Source organism: Lipotes vexillifer, unplaced genomic scaffold, assembly GCF_000442215.2.
Source record: "Lipotes vexillifer unplaced genomic scaffold, Lipotes_vexillifer_v1.1 scaffold1219, whole genome shotgun sequence".
Taxonomy (NCBI): domain Eukaryota; kingdom Metazoa; phylum Chordata; class Mammalia; order Artiodactyla; family Lipotidae; genus Lipotes; species Lipotes vexillifer.
In genome coordinates, this window is record NW_006781590.1 from 339,558 (window position 1) to 363,134 (window position 23,577).

Consider the following 23,577-nt stretch of genomic DNA (forward strand, 5'->3'; position numbering starts at 1 on the left):
CACTGGTTAGGACTCCACGCTTTCATTGACGAGGGCCTGGGTTCAATCCCTGGTCAGGGAACTAACATCCCACAAGCCATGCAGCATGGCCAAAAAAAAAAAACCCACAGGTGTAATCAAATTATCTGCCACTGAGGACACGATAGAATAGTGACACTACACTGTGGAAAAAGAATTTGCCAAGCAAAGAGAAAACCAAGTAAAATATATAAAATAATTAGTAGGCTGCAAACATTTTTCCAGCTGCCATAATATGTATCAGAAAATATGATTCCTCCCTTCCCCCCAAGCTTGATTCTTTACAGAAAAAGCTTCAATTTTTAAAACTTTCTGAGTTGCTACGATCACCACAAGATGGCCCTCTTGCATTTCAAATTTTTCATTTTACATTTTAAAGTCAATATAACACAGTATCTAAGACCAAATATACATTATAATACCTCCCCAAGGAAAAACCTTTCCAATATCATTGCAGTGAGTATTGTAGTTATCCTAAGCTATTGGATAAAATTATTACTGTGGACAAATTTGGAAATCTAAAATCAGAGGGTGAATTGAATAAGTAAATAGAGATGCCAAAGAAAATTATTATTATTTTTTTTTCTTTGCGGTACGCGGGCCTCTCACTGTTGTGGCCTCACCGGTTGCGGAGCACAGGCTCCGGATGCGCAGGCTCAGCGGCCATGCCTCACGGGCCCAGCCGCTCCGCGTTATGTGAGATCTTCCCAGACCGGGGCACGAACCCGTGTCCCCTGCATCGGCAGGCATATTGGATAAAATTATTACTGTGGACAAATTTGGAAATCTAAAATCAGAGGGTGAATTGAATAAGTAAATAGAGATGCCAAAGAAAATTATTATTATTTTTTTTTCTTTGCGGTACGCGGGCCTCTCACTGTTGTGGCCTCACCGGTTGCGGAGCACAGGCTCCGGATGCGCAGGCTCAGCGGCCATGCCTCACGGGCCCAGCCGCTCCGCGTTATGTGAGATCTTCCCAGACCGGGGCACGAACCCGTGTCCCCTGCATCGGCAGGCATACTCTCAACCACTGCGCCACGAGGGAAACCCCAAGAAAGTTATTTTTAACCACTGCCTTAGGTCCCTGGGCCAACAGCATTAGCATCACATGGGAACCAGTTAGAAATTCAAATTCTTGGGTCTTGACCTATTAAATTATAAAGTCTGGGGCTGGGGCTGGATGGCCTGTAATTTAACAAGCCCTGCAGGTGATAGTGATACATGCTCAAATTTGAAACCCAGACGGATTCAATAAAGCTATAATTTGCAATTCTGGATTAAATTCATCCTATATACATATAATATATATAAAAACAGGCCACCTACATATTATTTATAAATCACATATATTTGTACTTACTGCGTGCCAGACATTGTGCTACACCGAGATACTAAATTGAACAAAATACTATTCCTAGTCTCAAGGAATTTTCAGTATAGCAGGGTAATAAACGGTAATTACAATAAAATGTGGCAGGAATAGCACAGTAGGGGCACCCAACTCGGTCTAGGGCATGAAACAAGGTTCCCTGAAAGACATAATATGTAAGCTGTAAACTGAAATAATCATTAACCAAGGAAAAATGCCAGGGAAGGTATTTCCAAATAGGAATCAACATGTCCAAAAGCCTGTGGAAGACACAGCAAGGCATACATAATCAAGGAACTCTAGTACAATCAAGTGTAAGATAGTGAGTTGTGAGAGATAACACTGAAAAAGTGAGCAATAACAGGATTCAAGGGGCCTTCTGTTTTATGCTAAGTTGTCTGGACTTTCTATAAAGACAGTAGGAGGCCAAGGCAGGATTTTAAGAATAAGATTACGTAATGTGACTTGGGTTTTACAAAGATTGCTCTGGCTGCCAAAAGGAGAAAGGGTGTCGCAAGGGGTACGCAAATGAGATGTGAATACTTGCCCCACGACACAGTGCACAGGACAGGACCCAGACCTACAGAGGCACTGCGTTTCAGAAATGTAACTCCCATATCTGATATCCCTCCCCTGCAGCCCACGGGATTGCTAGATGTCCAATGAATGCCAAGAAGATAACAGAGAGGTCCAGAGAAATACATCATTCACTGCTGCTTTTATAGCAACTTGCTTCTAGCCACTGAATGGGTTAGACATCCTATATATGTAGGTAAGACTACATGGTGTCAAAACGATGCCTGGCATGTGGCAGTTGTTAACATTAAGCCCCTTTAATAACAGCTATCATTTACTCAGTGCAATTATATGCTAGACACTGTTAAAATGCTTTAAATGTTCACACCTTATGGTATATACTATTTTTTATATTCATTTTACAAAAAAGGAAACTGAAGTGCATAATAGGTATGTAATCTGCCTAAGATCATGAAAAAAATAAATGGCAGATTCAGAATTCAAAATTAAGTAGTCTAAACTCTGGTGCTCATATTCACAAAAACTACATTATGTGACTATTTGTTGAACACCTACTGTATCAGGCAGGAATGGGACTAGATACTTTACATATAATATTTATCATCTCATAATCCTGAAAAGTAGTTATTACCATCACAATTTACATATTAGAAATCCAGTATTTACTAATTTAGGATTGCTTATATGCTATTTACAAATTGCAAAATAAAATTTCCCATTGTTTTCCTAAATTAGAAATATTACTTGTTTAAAATTTAAAAGGAACTGAGGAGGTCCAAACTCATATATGTACTAAGTTAGTTTATAGGACTAGAAATAGAAAAAAAAAAAAGACTAACTGGATCTTAAAATATTTAGAAGAAGCCCTAATTCCCACATTCAAAGGTGAGTCAACACCCCTTTCTTACCATTAAACAGGAAAAACGTTTTTAGCGAAAAGCATCATATATTTCAGTGAGGTGCAAAGATAAAAAGCTTTCTGAAAGTATTCATCTATCCATATCTCTAAAACAATTCAAGTGTTGACCCACCTCTAGTGGGTGAAAGCTTAATGTGCAAATAAGTTTTTGGAATGGAGACCCTAGATGTTCTGTGATACTTAAGTACAGAAATACATATCTTCACACATACATTATTGTGCTGCTTTATAGATTTATGTATAAAATTCTGTGTTATCACTAAAATGAGATGTTTTCTATTAAGTACGACGAGATGTTTTTGGTCCTTTTGTTTTGGAACAAGCAGGATCTTTCGAATCCCTAAATGATTCAGAGATTTAAGAGTCACGAACCCGATAGCTTTTTAAGAAAGCATCCAGTCCAGATAACCAAAAGCTCACATTTCATTTGCCAAAGTTTATTACCATGATCCTGTGTAACCAAATGACAGTGGAGAACTGACCCTTTGTCAGTCCTAAAAACAAAGAGCAAAACCATCTCTGGTTCTCACACGTATGGGGGAACTGCAAAGCAAGGGCTGGGAAAGGCGGTGAAGAGGAGACACCAGTTCTTACAAGTTGTCCGATAACCCTGTGATCCAATCCTGGTTCCTCACGGCTTCCTTACCGGTCCGCTTCTGGCGGAGCAAATTCCTTCGTCCAGTCGCGCCAAAATCAGTGACACCACCTCTCGCTCAAAACTCCAGCCTAACCCTCCTTACTCCCCGGAAATGCCGTGAAACAGCTCACTTCACCCATCTACTGCACAAAATCCATTTTCGAACGTCTCCCGCGAAAAGCCGTGACCACACCAGATCAAGCTCCAATATTTAGCCCGCCCACCACCGCCCCGGCGAGAACCGCCGTTTTCAAACCGCCAATCAAATTCTTCCTCGTCTGCGAGCCTCCGCAGCGGCCGCCTTCTCCGATGCCCCGCCCCGCACGCTGAGGCAGCCCACGCCTGTGACGTAAACGACAGACGCACACTCGCTGGGCCTGTCTTTTCCGAGGCGTACGGAAGGACGCTGTCGCTCCTCCTGTGACGCGAAAACAGCTACGACTTTAAGGATCGGGAGACGGGAAGGACTGAAGGACGCAGTCTCTGCCCCTGTATTTTGGGAATTGAACGGAGTAAGTTCTAAGTGGACTATAGGGTCGCCCAGGTTAGGTGAGGTCTGAATTTCTCTCAGTCCTTTTTTATGCAGGCCATTCTATCATCTGTCCTTCTCACCCCGCCCCCTCCCATCAACCGTCAGTTTGCTCGTCGTAGTGCTCTGTGCGCACGCGCAAAAGTCCTCCGGCAGCCCTTGTAGTTCCCAAGTTTTAATGATGGGGGCGCGTGTTGTCCGGTGTTGGAAGGTTCGGGGCCGTCCAGCGTTTGGCGGCTTCCGTGCGGAAGGACGGGTACCGAGAGGGGCAGTAGTCAAAAGTGAAATTGCTTTACTTCACAGGTTCGAGTTTTGCTGGCTAAAAGATATCGAATGTGAGGACTTGTATTTTAAAATTGTCATTTTCTTTCTCAGAACTTTAGTCCTTGTCATTCAGAGAGCTGAAAATCCAGTTATGGAAGGAACAAATAATAAGCGTTAAATAGTGTACCGAGTACGTTAATAGACTTACTTAAGAGAAAACAGATGAGGAGGCAGTTGATTACGGGAGACGTGGTAGTGGAAGGCTAGAAAGAGTAAGATACCATTTAACCTGGGCCTTGAAAATTGTATAGAAGTTTATAAGGCAAGGAAGACGAGAAGACTCATTTAAAGCGAAGGCCCAAGAGACAAGAAAGTGTTTGGGTACTGCTGAATAGTCAGCTGTGACAAGAACAATGGTTCTTAACCTTTCGGGCACACCATTTCCTTTTAAAACATGATTTTAAAGCTATGGATGAGCCTCCCAGGAAAATGCATGTACATGTGAAAACATTTTGCTACAACTTTTTCTAAGAAAAATTGTGGAAGACGTTGAAATGGCCCATTTTATATATATATATATATATATATATATTCACACACACATATATGTGGTGTCTTGTCTAGCTCACTGTTCCAGGTTATCTCTGCCTTTCATCGTCATTGAGCTATTTTACAATTGTGTAAGTTGTAGAAAACAATAATGGAAATCAGTCTTGCAATTATTGCCTTGATTAGTATTGCAACCTATTTTAACAAATTCATTTCAACATTCCTGATTGCTTGTACTTGTGCTTGTCTAATTTTTGAGTTCTCCTTTGAAAAGGAGTTTTTGAGTAACTCCTTTTAACCAGGAGTTAAAAACTCCTGGTTTTTAACACTTGGCTAGTTCCCTGGTTAATTGCTTAAATAAAATCTTTGACATGTGATCATTTTATATATGTAGAAGAGTCATGATTTCACCTTTTCTTTAAAATTTATCTTTTGAAAATTTCATGGGATTCACAAGAATTCTTGAAATCCATCGCAAATTCCATGGACTTCAGATTAAGGATTTCTGAGTCAGAACATAGAGCACATGGTAACAGGTTGCAAGAAGGTCTACTAAAATGTAGGCAGTGAGGGAGTCAAGCATACCTGAGCTTACTTACCCAGCAAGCTTTAGCCAAGTCACTTAATCTTTGAGCCTTTGTAAAAAGAAGTTAAAAGAACCTAGAGGGATTATGAGGATTTAAAACAACGTATGTAAAGTAACTGGCATTGTTACACGGTAACTTTTATTTGTTTAAAGCCCATGAAACCAGTTCATTCATTTAACAATTTTTTAAAACTACAGATTATGTTACTAGAAGGTGCTGAGGAGTTTCTAATGTTGAAAGTTTTAATGTCAGAGTCAGAAAATTAGATCTGTGTTTTAGACAAGTTACACAGCTTCTGTGAAGGCTGGATGACTTCTAGAACAATTTATAAACTAGTTCCATACTGTTGTGACAGTAGTTGTGGAAAACACTGGATGGAGGTAAGAGCCATTCCAAAGGTTGAATTGATAGTACTTAATAACAGATTGGTAAATGATAAAATGATAATAAATAATAATGCTTACATATTATTGAGTGTGTGCTATATAGCAGCAATGGGAAGTGGTTTATTTATTTTGATTAATTCTTACAACTCTATTATGCAGGTATAATTTTTATTCACATTTTATAGACCATAGAAAAATGAGGTAACTTGCTCAAAATCCATACAGCTAGTAAATAGCTTGATTGGTTAACTAAGTGAAATATGTTATCCTTAAATAAAATGAGGATGGTGAGAAGAACAGTCATGGGTAGGAAAGACAATAATTTTGATTTGGAATGTATGGAATGACAACACACATATTTGTTATCATAGGACATTGAGAAAGTAAGCTGTGAAGATCAAAATTGTAACAAAAATACTGCCATGTAACTTCCTGATCTTCTGCAACCATTGTGTAGGGAAGCAAACTTGTACCATAGCTTGTTATTTCCTGTTTAATTCATGTCTTCCCCTAAAGTGAAGGTATATTTGATTATCTATAGAATATATTTTTAAGATTAAAATTTGTAGATGAGTGTTATTCACACTAGGCAAGATTTTCTGAACTTAATTCTCCAAGCCACAAAAAATTCTTTAGGAGAAGGAAAGAAGGAGAGTATCTGGGCTGAGATATGAGAATGATGGGAAAAGTCTGATTTCTGGGAGAATTGTGACTTTCTGTGCTTATGCGTTTCTGTCCGCTATTTCCTTAGATGGTGGCTTTGACGATTCAAAGAAGTGGAGAGCTGGTAGTCTGCCCTCTATAATTTGTAGTTTTTTCAGAAGGGAAAGTTAGCGTGGACCCTGCTATAGTGACAGTCATACCCTACATTTGACCCCCTAACAAAATAACTTGAAATGCTTAACACTTCACAGTTTATTAGATCCTTTTAGATATATCTAGCTATTCAACAAATGCTGAGGTTGTGATCAAACTGAAGTCTCTACCTTCATAGTGTTTATATTCTAGTGAGGCAGACAGGCAATAGAATTATAATTCCAGTTAGGGATAAGAGGATACAAGTGTAGAAAGTGGTGACTGAGGGGGCGGGTAGGGTTAAGGTTGGCCGGGAGGGGATATTTTAGATTGGGTGAAAGAGGAAGCCTCTTTGAGAAAGTGACATTTGCAGAGACCCGAATGAACAAGGAAGTAATCCCTGCAGGTGTGGCAGGGAAGCTAGAGAGCAACAGGAGCCTTGAGATGGGAATGGCCTTAGCTTGTTTAAAAAGGAACAAAAAGATGGTGTGTTGTGGTTGGAATGAGCACCCTGGAAGAAGGTGCGAGTGATGAAGTTAGAGCGAGATCCCCAGGCCAGATGGAATAGGGCCTATAGGCCACAGTAAGGATTTTGTTTTCTATTCTGAGTGTGATAAGAAACCTGTGGAGGATTTTGTTCAAGAGATTGACATTTTATTTACATATTTAAATGATTATTCCAGTTGCTATCTGGAAAATTGATGGTAATGGAAGAAGAGTAGAAGCAAGCAAATGTTAGGATGTGTTTGCAGAAGTTCAGGCAAGACACCATGATAACTTGGAACAGGTGGTTGTGATGGAAGAAATGAGAAAGATTCATATTCAGTATGTATTTCGAAAAGGTAGAGCTAACAGAAATGCTGATGAATTGGCTGTGGGGTGTGAGGAAAGAAGAATTAAGAAGGATTTAAGTGTTTTTGCCCTCTCAGCAATTTTGTCACTGGTGTTTTCTGAGTTGGGGAAAACAAGGCAAAAAATAGGTTTGTTAAAATTAGAGAATTCAATTTCTGCCAATTTAAGCTTGAGATACGCAAGAAATAAACAAGAGGTCAAATGGACAGTTCCATGTTGGAATGGGGAGCTAATGGGAAAGGTCAGGGAGAAGATAGATTTGTGAAACATCAGCATAGAGCCAAGGAGCTTGAAGCCAGACATCCTCTGAAAGGAGGTCTGTGTAGGTAAGAAGGGGGCTCAGGACTGAATGCAATCCTAGGCAGCATGTAAAGGTAGAGCGGAGTAGGAGGGTCCAAAAAAGGAAATTGAGAAGATTACGCCTGGAAGCTAAAGGAAGAAAATGTTTTCAGTGAGGGAGTTACCAACTGCGGATGCTGGCGAGAGGTCCGGTAGACAGCGGAGATAATTGTTTTCAGTTTCATTAGAAAGGTGGAAAGGAAAGCCTGACAGGATGGGTTGGAGTGGGAGTGCGAGGTGAGGACTGTGGTTATGCAGCACTGAATGACACCTGATTGTCTTTCTAATGATTAATTGTGACATATTACTCCTTTTTTTTTTTTTTTTTTTTTGCGTTACGAGGGCCTCTCACTGTTATGGCCTCTCCCGTTGCGGAGCACAGGCTCCGGATGCACAGGCTCAGCGGCCATGGCTCACAGGCCCAGCCGCTCCGCGGCATGTGGGATCCTCCTGGACCGGGGCACGAACCCGTGTCGCCTGCATCGGCAGGCGGACTCTCAACCACTGGGCCACCAGGGAAGCCCCATATTCCTCCATTTTATGGGTTATGCTAGCATCATCTAAATAAATACTTCATTACTTGTATATTAAAAAAATTGGTGCTTAGCCAGTCAGCGGAAGCCTATTCTAAAAATAATCAGAATACTCTTCTATTGACTTTGGTGAGAATGCACATTTAGTTGGAGATTGAAGTGAAATGCATTAATGGCTTTGTACCCTCTTACTGGATGTCACTTTGAAACACTATTTCTGGTACTGTCTGCAGCATCACTGCTGCAGTGACAGATTCTAGCTAACAGTCAGACTCAGGAGACACAAATAGGCTTTAATCTAATACTGTGTTTACTGAGCTTTAAAGGATACAAGGCAGAAGATACAGTAGGGACAGAATCTTAATCTCATCTGGAGTCCTAGCCCCAGCATTTACTCAAATCCACTGCTTCCCCTGCCCCCAGCCCTCCCATCTACAGTAGACAAGTATGGCTTCCACAGATAAAGGCAAACAGTGTTTTGGGTCACCTTGCTATGTAAAAGCTTTAGCCCTTTTGCCCACCAGTCTACTGTGTCATTCTGGTTACAGCCTTAAGGACTGCATACCAGCTAATAGCAGCGCCCAACCCAGTGCAACAGAGGAGACAGATGACTCTCCCCATTTGTCTTAATGCTCCTGTTTCCAAAAAACCATGTTATGGGAGACCGAGGTTATTCTTAGGCAAGGCTGCATCACCCCAGGCCTCGTGTTAAGCCTTTGCTCATCTACTCATTTTTGTGTGCATACCTTTAGTGATTCAACTAAGATGACACAATTCATTCAACAAATTTTTGAATGAGTACTGTGTACCAGGGACTGGGGATTCACCAGTAAGCAAAAGAGACAAAAATCTGATTTCATCCATCTTACATTCTAGGAAGGATAAAGAATAAACAAATGTATAGTAATGTTAGAAGGTTATAAGTGCAATAGAAAAAAAACTGGAGAGATACAGTATCTGTCCAGAACTTTGCAGTTTTAAATAGGGTTATGGGAGATCTCACTGAGGTGACATTTGAACAAGACTTCAGCAAGTGAGGAAGCAAGCCATGTTATCTAGGGGATAATTTTAGAGAGAATAGCAAGTTCAAAAATCCCTCAGTTGAGCTTGCCAGCTGAGTTGTAGCTACAGTAGAAAAGCAGCATGGCTGGAGCAGAGGGAGCAAAGAGGCATGCAGTGACTTGAGGAATGAGGGGGTTGAAAGTTGCTGCCCAAGAAATAAACACTGGAACAGGAAGGTCACCTGAAAAAGAGATGGTGGATTCTGTGACTTATGTGTTGAATTCTGCTTCTAGTAAACAAATTAACATTTTTAAAAATCAAGAATCAACTTTTATTTCATTAGAAGTTGTATTTTAAAATGCAGATAACTTTTGAGGTTTTTCAAAATGAAGAATATTTCAGTTCCTAATGTTATACTTTGAGATATAAATGTAGACATAAATTATACTAGGATAATCTGGTTCTGCAGTTTAAGACATAAAATACTGAAGCTGTGCTCCATAACATAGGAGGTAAATTATTTTAAAAGTAAAAACAAGGCCAAATGAGAAGTGAACGAGAAAGAACTAAAAAAAAAATTAAACACTTAGGAAAGCCAATGAAAGTTTCCTCAGCTAATGGTGAAAAATGTCTGAAGTGTTCCCCTGAACTTTGTTCTCTGGCAGTCAAATTTGAGTCCATTTCCCTTCGGACAAAGGCTAAACTAAACATTTTTTCCGTATTACTAATTACTTGTACTCAGTTGATATTTACCTTTTCCCAGTTGACAGGAATGGAAACTGGAAGTGGAAATCAAGAAAAGGCACTGGAAGAGGAAAGCACTGAAAAGAAAAAAGAAGTAGAAAAAAAGAAAAGGTCTCGGGTAAAACAGGTGCTTGCAGATATTGCAAAGCAGGTGGACTTCTGGTTTGGAGATGCAAATCTTCACAAGGATAGATTTCTTCGAGAGCAGATAGAAAAATCTAGAGATGGATGTAAGTACTTCTAAGATACTGTATGTAATTCTATAATGTAGTGTATATAGCATCAAATACACGACGCTTGTGTAATGTGTATAATTTTATGAGAACTATTGTAGGTCACTTTTTATAGCCTTTATATTTTTACAGTTAAAGATGCACTAGGCCTCTAGCAACTTCAAAGCAGATGAACATTTACCACGTATGTTCATTTGAGAATGCATAGAGGTATGTGCAGGATTCAGACAAAGGCATTTTACCTAGTCTGCATTTCAAAACACCTTTGACTAGTTTTGAAGGGAAGTTGTATCAATTTTGTTATAAATGTATAACTGTGACCAGTAGGGCTGTGTCTAACTTAAGGGGCAGATTAAATTTATCCTAAGTACCATTTTTCCTGCTGGTTTATTTTTTTAATGTTTTCTTTTTAATTATATTTATTCACTTTAACTTGTTTTCATTAGATGTTGATATATCACTTCTCGTGTCATTCAACAAAATGAAAAAATTGACCACTGATGGAAAGTTAATAGCCAGAGCACTGAAAAATTCAGCTGTTGTAGAGGTAAGAATTGTTACAACTTATGTCACATAATATTGTATTAGTGTATTAACCTTATGTACTGTTTTAAAGCTGGATTTAGAAGGCACCAGAATCAGGAGAAAAAAGCCTCTGGGTGAAAGACCAAAGGATGAGGATGAGCGGACTGTGTATGTGGTGAGCCATTTTTCTGAAAATGCTCAGAAGTGTTGTCCCCAAAAAAACAACAGAAACATTTTAATATTCAGTTAAGTAAAAATTTATTCTAAGATTTAACATTTTATTTAATATTGCTTCTAATTTATCATAGGAATTACTTCCCAAAAATGTTAATCACAGCTGGATTGAAAGAGTATTTGGAAAATGTGGCAATGTTGTTTATATAAGTATACCGCATTATAAGTCTACTGGCGATCCAAAGGGATTTGCCTTTGTGGAATTTGAAACAAAAGAACAAGCAGCAAAAGCTATTGAGGTAGGTCCAGAACCTAAAAGAAAGGAAAAGAAAATAACCAACTGTTTTAAATAGTAACAAAATTTTATTTCATTTCAGTTCCTTAATAACCCACCAGAGGAAGCACCAAGGAAACCTGGTGTATTTCCCAAGACAGTGAAAAACAAGCCCGTTCCTGCTCTTAGAGTAGCTGGTGAGTCATTAAATATTTTTAAAGTAGATGTAGTTGAAGTAAAATAATAAATAATAAAAAGATAAAATTGTTACAGAAGAAAAGAAAAAGAAAAAGAAGAAGAAAGGCCGAATGAAGAAAGAAGACAGTATCCAGACCAAAGAGTCAAATATGGACACAAGCAAGGAAAGCGTCTGTAAAAAAAGATCGAGGACCACATCTGAAGGCTCTGACATAGAGATTTCTGAACCCCAAAAGCCACCCACAAAGAAGAAGAAAAAACGAGAAAGAACTGAAGTATCCAGCTTACCTTTAGGCAAAACAGGGAAGAGAAAGAGAAGTAGCTCTGAAGATGCAAATTACCTGACTCCCAAATCAAAGCTTAAAAAATTGGCTCGGAAAGACAACATTAAAAAAGCTTCAGAAGTTTGTAAAGAAAACAAAGGTATTTCTAACTTTAAGCTTACGATTAGATAAAGTTTTCCTTTTTTCTTAACACACGTCTTTATTGTTTTTTAATTTAGAATTAGAAGTCTCTACTGAAGAGGAAAAAGACACTGGAGATATAAAAGATGGATCCCTCTTGAAAGCAAAAAGAAAGCATAAGAAAAAACATAAAGAGAGGCATAAAATGGGAGAAGAGGTTATACCATTACGAGTACTATCAAAGTAAGTCAGCGGTACAAATTATATTGTTGGCATTTGACACACTCCATCACCATTGCTAAAGTGCAATTCCAATTTGTATTGAACAGAGTTGCATATTAGCAACAGTAATGGCCTGAAGCCATGATCTGCAGACAAGTTGCTTTAACACGATTGGGGTTTAAAAAGGAACCACCACACTAAAACATGGAAGCACTTATTTTTTATCAAGTCACAGCAAGTGCCTCCATGTTAAAGTAGAGGGTGTGCCTTAATAGATTTAGAAGTACAGCTTTAATGTATCATAGACCGGCCATTCAGTTAAGTACTCCTGAAGTTTTCTTGAAGTTAAAATGAAAAAGGAAGACTTACCATCACTAAAACATGGAAGCACTTACTTTTTTAGTTTCAAAGCAAGTACATCCACGTTTAAGTGGTGGGGAGCCCAGTCTTGGGAAGAAAAATAAAAATCATGAATGTCCTTTAACCTGTAAAGGAAATTTAGAAAATAATCTGGGATCAGAACAAACACGTCAGTTAAATTAAGTAAACTTTCATTGTAAGGATTATATATTTTTACCCTTTTTTCAAAATTAAACAAGCAATGCTGTATTTTCATAATTTTATTTTCAGAGCTTCATTAGTAGCCAGTTTCAACAGTTTATCCTATAAAAATAGATCTGAATCCTTGAAAGTGTCGGTTTGGGGACACCTCCACTGAAACATGGAAGCACTTACTTTTGTTTTACACAGCAGGTACCCCCATGTTAAAGCAAAGGGGATCCCCTTGGCTTCTGTAACATCTCGAATCTGGAGGCATAATTTGGATTCACTTCTACTAAAACATGGAAGCACTTACTATTTTAAAAGTCACAGAAAGTACTTCCATGTTAAAGTTAAAGGGAGTCCATCTACTCAAGGGGTGAGAGATAAGTAGAAGAAAGCAAATGGCATACCTTTTAGGAGAGAGTTTTTCTTAACCTTCCTGGATTACTTTCCAAAGAATCCAGTTTTCCTCTTGGAGGGTTAAAAGGCAAGGACTTTGGGTACTTCTATTTATACTATTCTTAACTCCTGAATTCCTTTTGGCTTTTTATCTCAGAGAATCATTACAAGAGCCCTTTGTTATTCTAATGTATCAGCTCTCAGGGAATGTATGGTCCTGGGTGGGTCTGGATACTTTTTTTTTTTGAAGTATACAGATGTCAATGTTAACAGCTAAAACCATTACCACAGATATTCTCTTCTTTAAAAAAAAAAAAAAAAAAAATCCCCTATCTGCTTGTTTGATGGCATAGATTAGGGTAACAATGAGTGCTCCTGCAGAGCCAGGCGAGGCATTGTGTTTCTATCTGGAGGAGCTCTAGCTGTTTGAAGAAACATCTTACACGTTAAATGTATGTAAATAAATAAATTGCTTCCATGGGGTGTTTTTTTCTTCTTAGAAATTCCTTTTGACTCAAGTAAATACTAAGGAATGTTGTCTCTCAAATTGGAAGCAGTTTAACAAATCTTTAAATTTTAATTTCTCATTTTTTCCCCAGAGTTGACTGACTTTTCTAGTAACTGTTACTAGTTAATTAATTCAATACTTTTAGTTTCATCAATTCAGATATTTGAAACATACTCAAGAATTGAATCATCAAATATAAAACATTTAATCTGAATGTTGGGGCAAAGGGAACTCCCCTTTGTTTGCCAGATGGACTTAGAACTCAGGAAATAATGTGAGTGTAAGTGTTTAAAGAAAGAAAGGTTGGGAGGAGGGGTGATTGTAAGTCACTGAATGTCTGTATTAGATACTTACTTTTTATTTAATGATCTATTGTCACTATTTTAAAAGTACAGTGTTTTTTCATTATAGGACCGAATGGCTGGATTTGAAAAAAGAGTATTTAGCACTGCAAAAAGCTAGCATGGCTTCTTTAAAAAAAACAATATCCCAAATAAAATTAGAGTCAGAAATGGAAACAAACCATGGAGTACCTACTAAGTCCGAAATGAAAAATGAAAAAAGTAAGCATCACTATGATAGTTTTTCTAGCATTATATTGTACTTACACTAAATGTACTTTGTGAGTTATTATATGATAAACTTTAGTTTTAAAAACTTGATTATACAATGGTTGTTATTAGAAAAATTACTGATTTGTCAAGTTGTCCAGACGTGTGATTTATTCTTAACATAATATTTGAAGGGTTCATTTTAAACAATCTTTTTCAATCATATGTTTTCTCTACAGTTTTCATTATTAATCAAATTTAGTAATGAGTGCCTAGTTTGAGTTGAGCAGGTTTATAGAAACAAAGATGATAATTTCTCACCAACATGTTATTCCTTGGTATTAGCCACAAGCAGGAACAAATTATAACAAGATTTTTGTGAAGTCTTCAATATTAGGATATATTTTAAATTCCTGTAAGTTGAAAATATAAATTTCACATTTGAATTGTAATTTATGTACAATATTCTTATATATTATCCTATGCCTGTTTATTTCTTCACTGAGTAAAGCACTTTTGTTACTTGGTTCATTGAAAAGGAGCTTTTTTTTTTTAAGATACTACAAGTGCTATTCTAATGGTAAAAGTTAGCATTTACAATAATAAAGGCTTTTGTATTTTACTTCATGGTGATCTGCCATACATAGTATAACTTACAACATAATGACTTTACGAGTAAATTTAAATTAATTATTTAAATCAGGCTGAGAAATCATTATTGTTATTCTAAAGTGGGCCTCCTAAGGGTTAAATTATTAAGTGTAAGAGATTTATTTCTGGTATTCTTCTTTTCAAACAGCAGACAGTGAAGAGGGTGGTCCCCAGGAGAAGGTTAATGCAGCAGGACCACAGTTTGTGAGTGGTGTGATTGTGAAGATCATTAGCACTGAGCCTTTACCTGGCAGGAAACAAGTCAGGGTAATGCTTTTGTATCCCCAGGATAGTTGTTTCTCTTTCCTCTAAAAAACCCCCCCATGTGAAGGTGTTTTGAATGTGGAAAATGAAGCAAATCAAATTAGAATTTGTTCTCTTGTGGTAAATGATTACTGGTTTTGATTCCATAATAGCCCTTAAGTTTGACTTGAAGCAAATTCTAAAGACTGAAATTCCTCACTCGATCAAATTTACAGTGAACATAGTTTAATCCATTTATAGGAAAAGTGCAATTTTTACTTATTTTTATTGGTGCACTTAATGGTGGTTGTATAGTTGGATGAGGAAACCATACTATAGTTATTATAACTAATAGGGTAAATAAAGTAAAATGTTTTCCAGTATTCATTTTTTAGGGGACTTCCTCTGTTTTCAGAAAAACCTAGAGAAACTAGATTTTAGGAAAATACTTAATGCTAAAACTTTTTAAAATATTTAATCAACATTAGAGTTGGTTTGAAATTATTTTTAAAATAAAATTGTAATTATCTGCTGTTGTCTGGTTTGGAGCAAACTAGAGAATTTGTAATTTGTTTTCATTAGAGCTCTTAGCTTTCAATAGATTCCTAAAAGATTTTGTGATTTAACAAGTCAGAACGATTTTGGAATAAAAGGGATAATATGCATATTTTTCACTTACCGTGGGCTTAGTTTATTTTTGTCTGTTAATGAATCCTCTTGGGAATAGAAATTTTTTTCCTGAAAGGCACAGTTTATTTTGGAGAAAAGAGCCTTTAAAATTTTTATTTTAAAAAATTTTTGGTATTTTTAATCCATGCTGATTATTTTAAAAATTTGAAACAATTACAGAAAAGTGTAAACTATTTTCCAAAGCTCCAAAAATTTTACATGCATATGCAAATAAATCTTTATTTCTACACAATTTACACTTTAAATTGCTATTCATATGGTACTAGTCTTCTTTTTTCACTTTTATAAAGTTATCTTCTACAGCATTTTGTACCAAGACAGCAATATTCCTTTCTTACTCACATATTCCTCTGAGTGGGAGTACCGTATTTTATTTACTTTTAAACCTTGTCACCGATTTAGGTGAAATGCTTTCTTTTTAAACTATATAACATGTTCTGTAACATAGCAAATATATTTAAAATTCTTATACTGACATCAGCACCATGTAGTATATTGTTTTGCTTTTGCATAGACTCTTAGCAGTCACATTTTTTGACTTGCATAACCATTAAGGTTGCTCATTGTAACCATCTGTAAGCACTCTTCATCTGAAACCCTATCCCCTAAATTCCTGTAGCTGTCACTAACACATAAATTTAGATTCTTATTACAGTATTAAACCTGGTCAATCCCAAATTGGTATTACCAGCTTGCATTTCAAGTTTGGTCACAATATAGACTTTCAAATAAGAAGGATAAAAAATTGAGAATGTAAACGCTGCTGTGGTTAGTCAGATTCAAAAAATTTGAACAGAAAAATTACACAAAGTTTTTTATTTGGAATGACTGACATAGGTTTAATTATATTTATCAAATAGCTTTTATTATCTAAATGGTAATTATGTCAATTATACATTCTTCATTTATGATCACCAATATCGTAAAATAACTGCATTAACCAAGTTAGTAATTACTTACATTTTGCTGGAACAAAAACTGAGCTAGGATTGTTACTGCTGTCTGTGACTTGCCCATGTGATTACCAGGTTAATTTGTCATTCTAAGAAGGGTTTTAAATCCGGAGATTAGCCTGACATTATAATGGATATTTAGTAAATATCTTTTGAATTGTAGTAATCTAATCTGTTTTATAAATCAATTATAAAACTCTCACTACTACCAATGAACACATTAAAATTTCATCACTTCATACCATAGTTTCTTGCTTTGTGTCTAAATTTAATACTGATTAGATAGAGAAATGGGAAGAATTAGCAGGTATATTTCTCTCCAGTTCTCTTAACTTTTTTTTCATTGAATTAGCATACATTTATTAAGAGCCTATTTTGTGATAGGCGGTGTTTTAAGTGTTGGGATGAATTAAGATATAGTCCCTGGCTTGTACATAAGCACAGGTTTTTACTACTTTATAAACTTTTCTTATGAAAAAATATTTCCAGGTATTGCTCAGTTCTTTTTGTAATTCATACTTTAAAAATCCAATGTCTAAAAGTAATCTAGGGAATTCTCTGGCGGTTCACTAGTTAGGACTCTGCACTCTCACTGCCGAGGTCCCGGGTTCAATCCCTGGTCGGGGAGCTAAGATCCCACAAGCTGCATGGCGGGGCCGAAGAAAATAATAAATGTTTTAAAATAAATAAATAAAAGTAATCTAAATTAGTTGTGCCTTGAAATTTTGGGTTAAAACTAAAGGAGGTGAGGTGGGTAAGGCTTCTTTCCCCCAGTTGGGAACCTTCAGTTATTTCTTTAGCTTTATGAATGGAAGTTGATGAATTAAGAATTAGTGTAACATTCCTGCATAATTACATTGCGTACACTCTACAACCTGCTGTGAAAAAAAAAAAAGACTAGGAATGCAGGAATCTTGTTAATTTGCCCTCACAGCAGGCCGTATAGGTAAAACTTTTCCTTGCTGTGTGACTCAACTTGTTTAGAAAAGATTGCTTAGGTGTTTTTATCAGAGAATAAAAGCTCTTGAGCTATCTGTATTCCCATAGACTACTTGGGAACTACTTTGTATGTTCCTTGAAATGTTTTTCACAAGTGGTTATAAAAAGTTTACATATATTTTAAGTCATAAGTGATTTGGTACAGGTAAGTGGAAACACACCTTCTTCCTTAATCCCTTTTTGATTTTGTTTGTTTTTAATTTTACTCTTTAACTACACCCAGACTTGGAAACCTTCTTCTGAATTTGGAGTTGTATTTGTACATTCCGCTCTACAAATCTCTTTTCCTTATGCAATATTCCCATTCCAGTTAAGATTTTAAGGATGCTGTTGAAGGAAGGAAAGTTATTGTTAGAGTTGATGTTAAATTGGTTCTCAGCTTTGTCCAAGACACTTTTTAAGAGCATTCGTTTTGTGGGCTTTTTTTCTTTCTCTTTCTATGTTTTTTTTTTTTGGTTTTTGGCCGCACTGTGTGGCTTATGGGATCTTAGCTTTCCGACCAGGGATTGAACCTGGGCCATCAGCAGAGAGAGCACAGAGTCCTAACCACTGGACCTCCAGGAAATTCCCCATTTGCATATATTTTAGAAGAAATGTTTGATATAGAATAGTTTCTCCTCATTTTTAAATGACATATGGCTCAATTTTATAATAGATTCTAGTACAACCATTGGAATAATTTTAGAATTATATTGAAACATTTTTATTATTTACTTTAAGCCTTTCTAAACTCTAACGCAGGATACTTTGGCAGTAATCTCAGAAGTTGTTTATGTTGATTTGCTGGAAGGAGATACAGAATGCCATGCTAGATTTAAAACTCCTGAGGATGCTCAAGCAGTAATAAATGCATATACGGAAATTAAAAAGAAACACTGCTGGAAACTAGAGATTCTTTCTGGTAAAACTTAATAGAACATTCTTTTTCAACAATTCTTATTGTGGGGTGATTGTTTTATAATTTCTGAGTTTGGCTAATGAAACTACGTTGTTGTGTTTTTTTGGTACTGTAATATGCATAAAGTAGCATTAATAAAATCAGACTATTCCGGTTCGGTTGTTGACAATATAAAGCCTTGAATATGTTTCTTCATCTGTATCCTTATGATCAGCATTTTCGTGGGGTTTTTTTGTTCTTTTTTTTTAAGGTGACCATGAAAAGAGGTATTGGCAGAAGATTTTGGTAGATAGGCAGGCCAAACTTAATCAGCCTCGTGAAAAGAAAAGAGGCACTGAGAAGGTAATCAATTCATATTTGTTTTTTTTATTTCTCTAGATTTTGAAATATACGAAATTAGAATTATTTTCCACACAAGGGTACATAATTTTATCTTTTTTTAAAAAGAAAATAGTGATGTAATTTAAATTTCTGGATGCTTTCATTTATGGCTTTGTGGTGAATGATTATTTAAAGATTGTCTTAATGGTAAAAAACACAATGTATTTAGATTGTACTTTTTAAAAATATGAGCCTCCACAGATAAGATTGAGAGACTATGCATAACATTCCCTGTAGCAATGGTAAGCTTTATTCCTTTTTCTCTAGGCTAGCTGACTAGTGAAAGAAACAAACTTAAATAATACATTAAATAATTTAAAGCAAGCCTCTCTTTCAATAATTTTATTTTAAATGACACTAAATTTATCAGATATTTATTGTTGCTAGTAAGCTGTCTAATTTATTTTAAGACATTATTAAACACGTAAAGGTTAGAACATCTTAAAGTGCTTAGAATAAAATAGGGCACATAATAACTGTGCCCTATTATGTGCACATAATAGAAGTAATATTACTAGTATAAGTTTTTTAATGTATATTGTAAAAATAGGTAAAATATGGAAAGATGTACGTACATCCTTTTATGATTGATTAGCACTTGAAAGGTCATACTTCCTGTGTTCTAGGTTTGTTGCTTTAGCGTCCTATTTATAAAATTCTTTGTTGTTTTTTTTTTAATTGGAAAATTAAGTTTTTTCATCAGCGTTAGATAGCCTAGGATTCATTGGAATTTAAGATGATTTAGGAGGAGGTTTTCTACTGGTCTTTGTTAATTCTGTGAATGTGGACTGAATTTGCTGAGATGGGGAGGCCTCCCTTCTTAAGGACTCACTCTTTCAGGTCCACGAGGTGCTAATTTCAAAGCCTGCTTGAGAGTATTTAAATGTTAAAATCATTAATCCAGAACTGACAACTGAAATGAAATCATTTTGTTAAATAATGCTTATCCTTCTAATTGGTGTGAAATTTCATTTAAATTTTATATATTTTTAAAACTAGAAATCAGAAAGTTTATTTTTCAGAAAGATTCCATCTCCACAAATTAAATTTGAGACAAGGAAATAAACACTGACTTAGGGAATTTTATAAATTGGGTTGGAAAGCAGTGAGTAGTTCTATTATTGGGAGAGTTCTCATTTACCTCTTACACCATCAGGTTTATCATACACGTGATTTGTGTGATAAACCTCTGAAAGTATAGAATCCTAGCTAAAGCTATGGATGTAACTAGTTTGCTCATTTCATGAAATGAAAAAAAGGTACCACACAGAGAAGCTTCTCAGAGGAGAGGGGGTTAGACCATAATTTAGTTTACTTCTTTCTTAATTTATTTATTTAATATTTTTGGTACCAGTTTGTGTTAGCCACTGTTCTAGGAACTGAGTATATAGCTGTGAGTAACAAAGTCCCCTTCTTTGTTGAGGCTTAGAGGTAATATATTAATAAGTCAGATGATGACATGTGCTGTACAGAAAACTCAAAAATATAATGGGATACATGAGATGAGATTGTCTGGGAAGTTCTATCTGCAAAGGTGACAGTAGAGGAGACCTTAGGGAGGTGAGCAAGCAAGTCAGGAAAATTTAGATGCACAGGGCTTCCCTGGTGGCGCAGTGGTTAAGAGTCCGCCTGCCGATGCAGGGGACACGGGTTTGTGCCCTGGTCTGGGAAGATCCCACGTGCCGCGGAGCAGCTAGGCCTGTGAGCCATGGCCGATGAGCCTGCGCGTCTGGAGCCTGTGCTCCACAACGGGAGAGGCCACAACAGTGAGAGGCCCGCGTACGGCAGAAAAAAAAAAAAAAAAAAATTTAGATGCACAGCTTTCCAGTCAGAGGCAACAGAAAGTGCAAAGGCCTTGGGACTTCCCTGGTGGTCCAGTGGTAAAGAATCTGCCTTCCAATGCAGGGGACAAGGGTTTGTTCCCTGGTCGGAGACCTAAGATCGCACATGCCATGGAGCAATTAAGCCAGTGTGCCACAACTACTAAGCCTGCCGCCTCAACTAGAGGGCCCGAGTACCACAGACTACAGAGCCCATGCGCTGTGGAGTCTGCATGCCACAACTAGTGAGAAAACAACCCGCATGCCACAACTAGAGAGAAGCCTGCGTGCCGCAACTAAGAACCGACACAGCCAAAAATATAAATAAATAAAAATATTAAAAAAAAAAAAAGAAGAAAGTGCAGAGGCCTTGAAAGGAGATTGTGAGACTAGGACAGTGTAGCTGGAGTACTGGAAGCAAGCATGTTAGTAATGGAAATTAAGTATTTTAGAAAAAATTAGCAGCCAAAAGTATAGCATAAATACCTCACTGACATGCCCACCTACCGTTTCCACAGTAACATTATACTTGGTCCATAATTGAGTGAAAGAAAAGCACTAAAAACAATCCTGGTTCTTATTTTCACATTGTGGAGGAGAAGGCTACTGGGGACACTTTCCTGAGCTCTGGTCAGTTTACACAGACTTAAAAGAAAAAAGAATTGGTAGAAATATTTTATTTTCTATGTATGATATTTTTACCCATAAAAATCAAGTACAGATAAGTTTAATTAAGACCTCTGACAAAAGATCAGTAAGATGAAGGAAAGATCTGCCAAAAGGGGTCTGATTCATTCTACCCAGACCAAATCTTTGTAGTGTACCCTATCACTTTGAGCACGTTGGTAAAAGTAGATAACAGGTACTGGAGACACAGTAAGGCTTTTCTCATTTCTCTTTAGCTTTTAAAACATATTTGAATTTTTTAATGTTTTTATCAAAATGTTCTTTCCTTTACAAAGTACTGATAGGTCAGATATTAAGCAGGTATAGGTAGAATTCATAAAATTTGTGAAGAACATATCGGTGTAACAGTTTTAAACACTTACATTTTGACTCACTTCACTGATAAAAAGGCTTTTAGTTTAATCTGAAAGTGATTTCCTGCCAGTGGCCACTTATCACCAGTTTAAATAAACTATTTTAATGAATACTCATCAGAATCTGTTTTTTCAAGAGAATAAAATTTTCATTTCCTCCAAAGCTAAATAAGATACCTTAAGTTTTTTTATCAAGAAAGCTTCTGGAATATATAGATATTTTAAATGTTCTTCTGCATTCCACATAATTTCATTTGCCTTCTTTAAAATTTTCAAGTATTTATGTAAGAGTGTAATTAATAAGTACTCTTAATAGCAGTTTCTTATTTGGAATATTTTTTAAATTTGTAAGCAAACCTTTGTGTAGCACTCAGCCCAAAATAATATGAATTCACATAATAATATGAATTCAATAATATGAATAATATGAATTCTCATTCAAATAATATGAATTTTCAAGCACAATATAATTATTAAAGGCCACACATCATTTAAGAAGTGTCTTGATAATTAATACTCAAGCTCAAAGGGCTACTAAACAACAAATCTTGGTCCTTAAGCCTCCTAAAATGTCAAAAAAATTACCAGCATGGAATGTGTTTTTTTTTTTTTTTTGTAATTTTATATTGGAACATAATTGATTAACAATGTTGTGTTACTTTCAGGTGTAGAGCAAAGTGATTCAGTTATACATATACATTTATCTATTCTTTTTTCAAATTCTTTTTCCCATTTAGTTGATTACAGAATATTGAGGAGTGTTCCCTGTGCTGTATAGTAGGTCCTTGTTGGTGGAATGTTTATTTTTAATTGAAAATTTTTTTAGTAATCTGTACCTAAAATGAGAGGATCATAGGTAATTCAAAGATTTAATATCTATTTAATAAGCCATAATCTAGACACCTCTCTCTCTAACTGATTTGATGTAAGCTTAATTATCTCATTTGTTTTCTTCTTCCCCTTTTTAAGAAGTTTTATTCAAGCTAATAGTTATGAGATTTTTCTATTCATAATTATCTTTCTCTTTTTACATATCCAGTACATTCTAATTTCTGATTTCTTTCTCTGTAGTTAATCACCAAAGCCGAAAAGATCAGACTCGAAAAGACTCAACAAGCAAGTAAACACATTAGATTTTCTGAATATGATTGAAAAAAACATTTTGATTCGCCTATTAAGATTTCACTGGATGCTAGAGCTATTCTTAGGGATTTTTTTTTTTTTTTAACAGTAGTAATGTGTAATGAATGTTTTTCTAAAACCTACATTTAATTAAAAGAAATAGTTTTGTTCCTTAACTTGTAAACAAGACTTTTGTCCAGAGACAATTACACTGTATACCACTGTTTTTTCATTAAACATTGTATTTGTTGAAATTATCTGATATAAATTAACCTCAGAGTGATTTAGAAAATAAATGTGTTTTGAACATTATATTTTTTTCCAAACATTATCATTAATTTTGCTGTTTTGTATTACAAAAACAATAACATTTTTGCAAAAATAATAGTACTACATAAATAAATAGTTTAGGAAAAAATGTTTAACAGAGAACTCTCACTGTAGTTATTATTTTGTAGCTTGCTTTTTCCATTTGAAACATCTCAAATACTTTTTCATGTTGATTTATGCAGAGACGTATGTGTGATATTTCATTCTGCTTATTGCACTTTGCCTATCTGAGCTTCCACTGAACAGACCATATGAACTGTTTCCAATTAAAATGTTAAGTGAGTTTGTTTTCATAATGAAGCTAATAAACATTTTATTTTGGTTAGACAGATGCTGTGAGCACAGAAAAAAAAAAAATC

The 23,577-nt window shown here is 36.0% G+C and overlaps 1 protein-coding gene across 1 annotated transcript; it reads left to right on the forward strand.

Moving 5' to 3' along the window:
* The first annotated feature begins 3,842 nt into the window (after positions 1-3,842).
* Positions 3,843-23,197, forward strand: LARP7 (La ribonucleoprotein 7, transcriptional regulator). Its single transcript, XM_007454799.1, has 13 exons — positions 3,843-3,992; positions 10,087-10,290; positions 10,740-10,840; positions 10,910-10,993; positions 11,127-11,291; positions 11,370-11,463; positions 11,540-11,887; positions 11,967-12,111; positions 13,952-14,103; positions 14,891-15,009; positions 18,369-18,528; positions 18,776-18,867; positions 22,838-23,197. Exons 2-13 carry the CDS (start codon positions 10,089-10,091, stop codon positions 22,916-22,918), a joined length of 1,743 nt encoding a protein of 580 aa, XP_007454861.1. The 5' UTR covers positions 3,843-3,992; positions 10,087-10,088; the 3' UTR covers positions 22,919-23,197.
* Positions 23,198-23,577: the final 380 nt, after the last annotated feature.

What these genes read in the sequence shown, in the direction of transcription:
- LARP7 (XM_007454799.1), top strand. Translation starts at nt 10,089, where the DNA reads ATGGAAACTGGAAGTGGAAATCAAGAAAAGGCACTGGAAGAGGAAAGC. An exon ending in AAAATTCAGCTGTTGTAGAG is followed by an intron (nt 10,841 to 10,909) that starts GTAAGAATTGTT and finishes ACTGTTTTAAAG; the next exon opens with CTGGATTTAGAAGGCACCAG. An exon ending in TCCTGCTCTTAGAGTAGCTG is followed by an intron (nt 11,464 to 11,539) that starts GTGAGTCATTAA and finishes AAATTGTTACAG; the next exon opens with AAGAAAAGAAAAAGAAAAAG.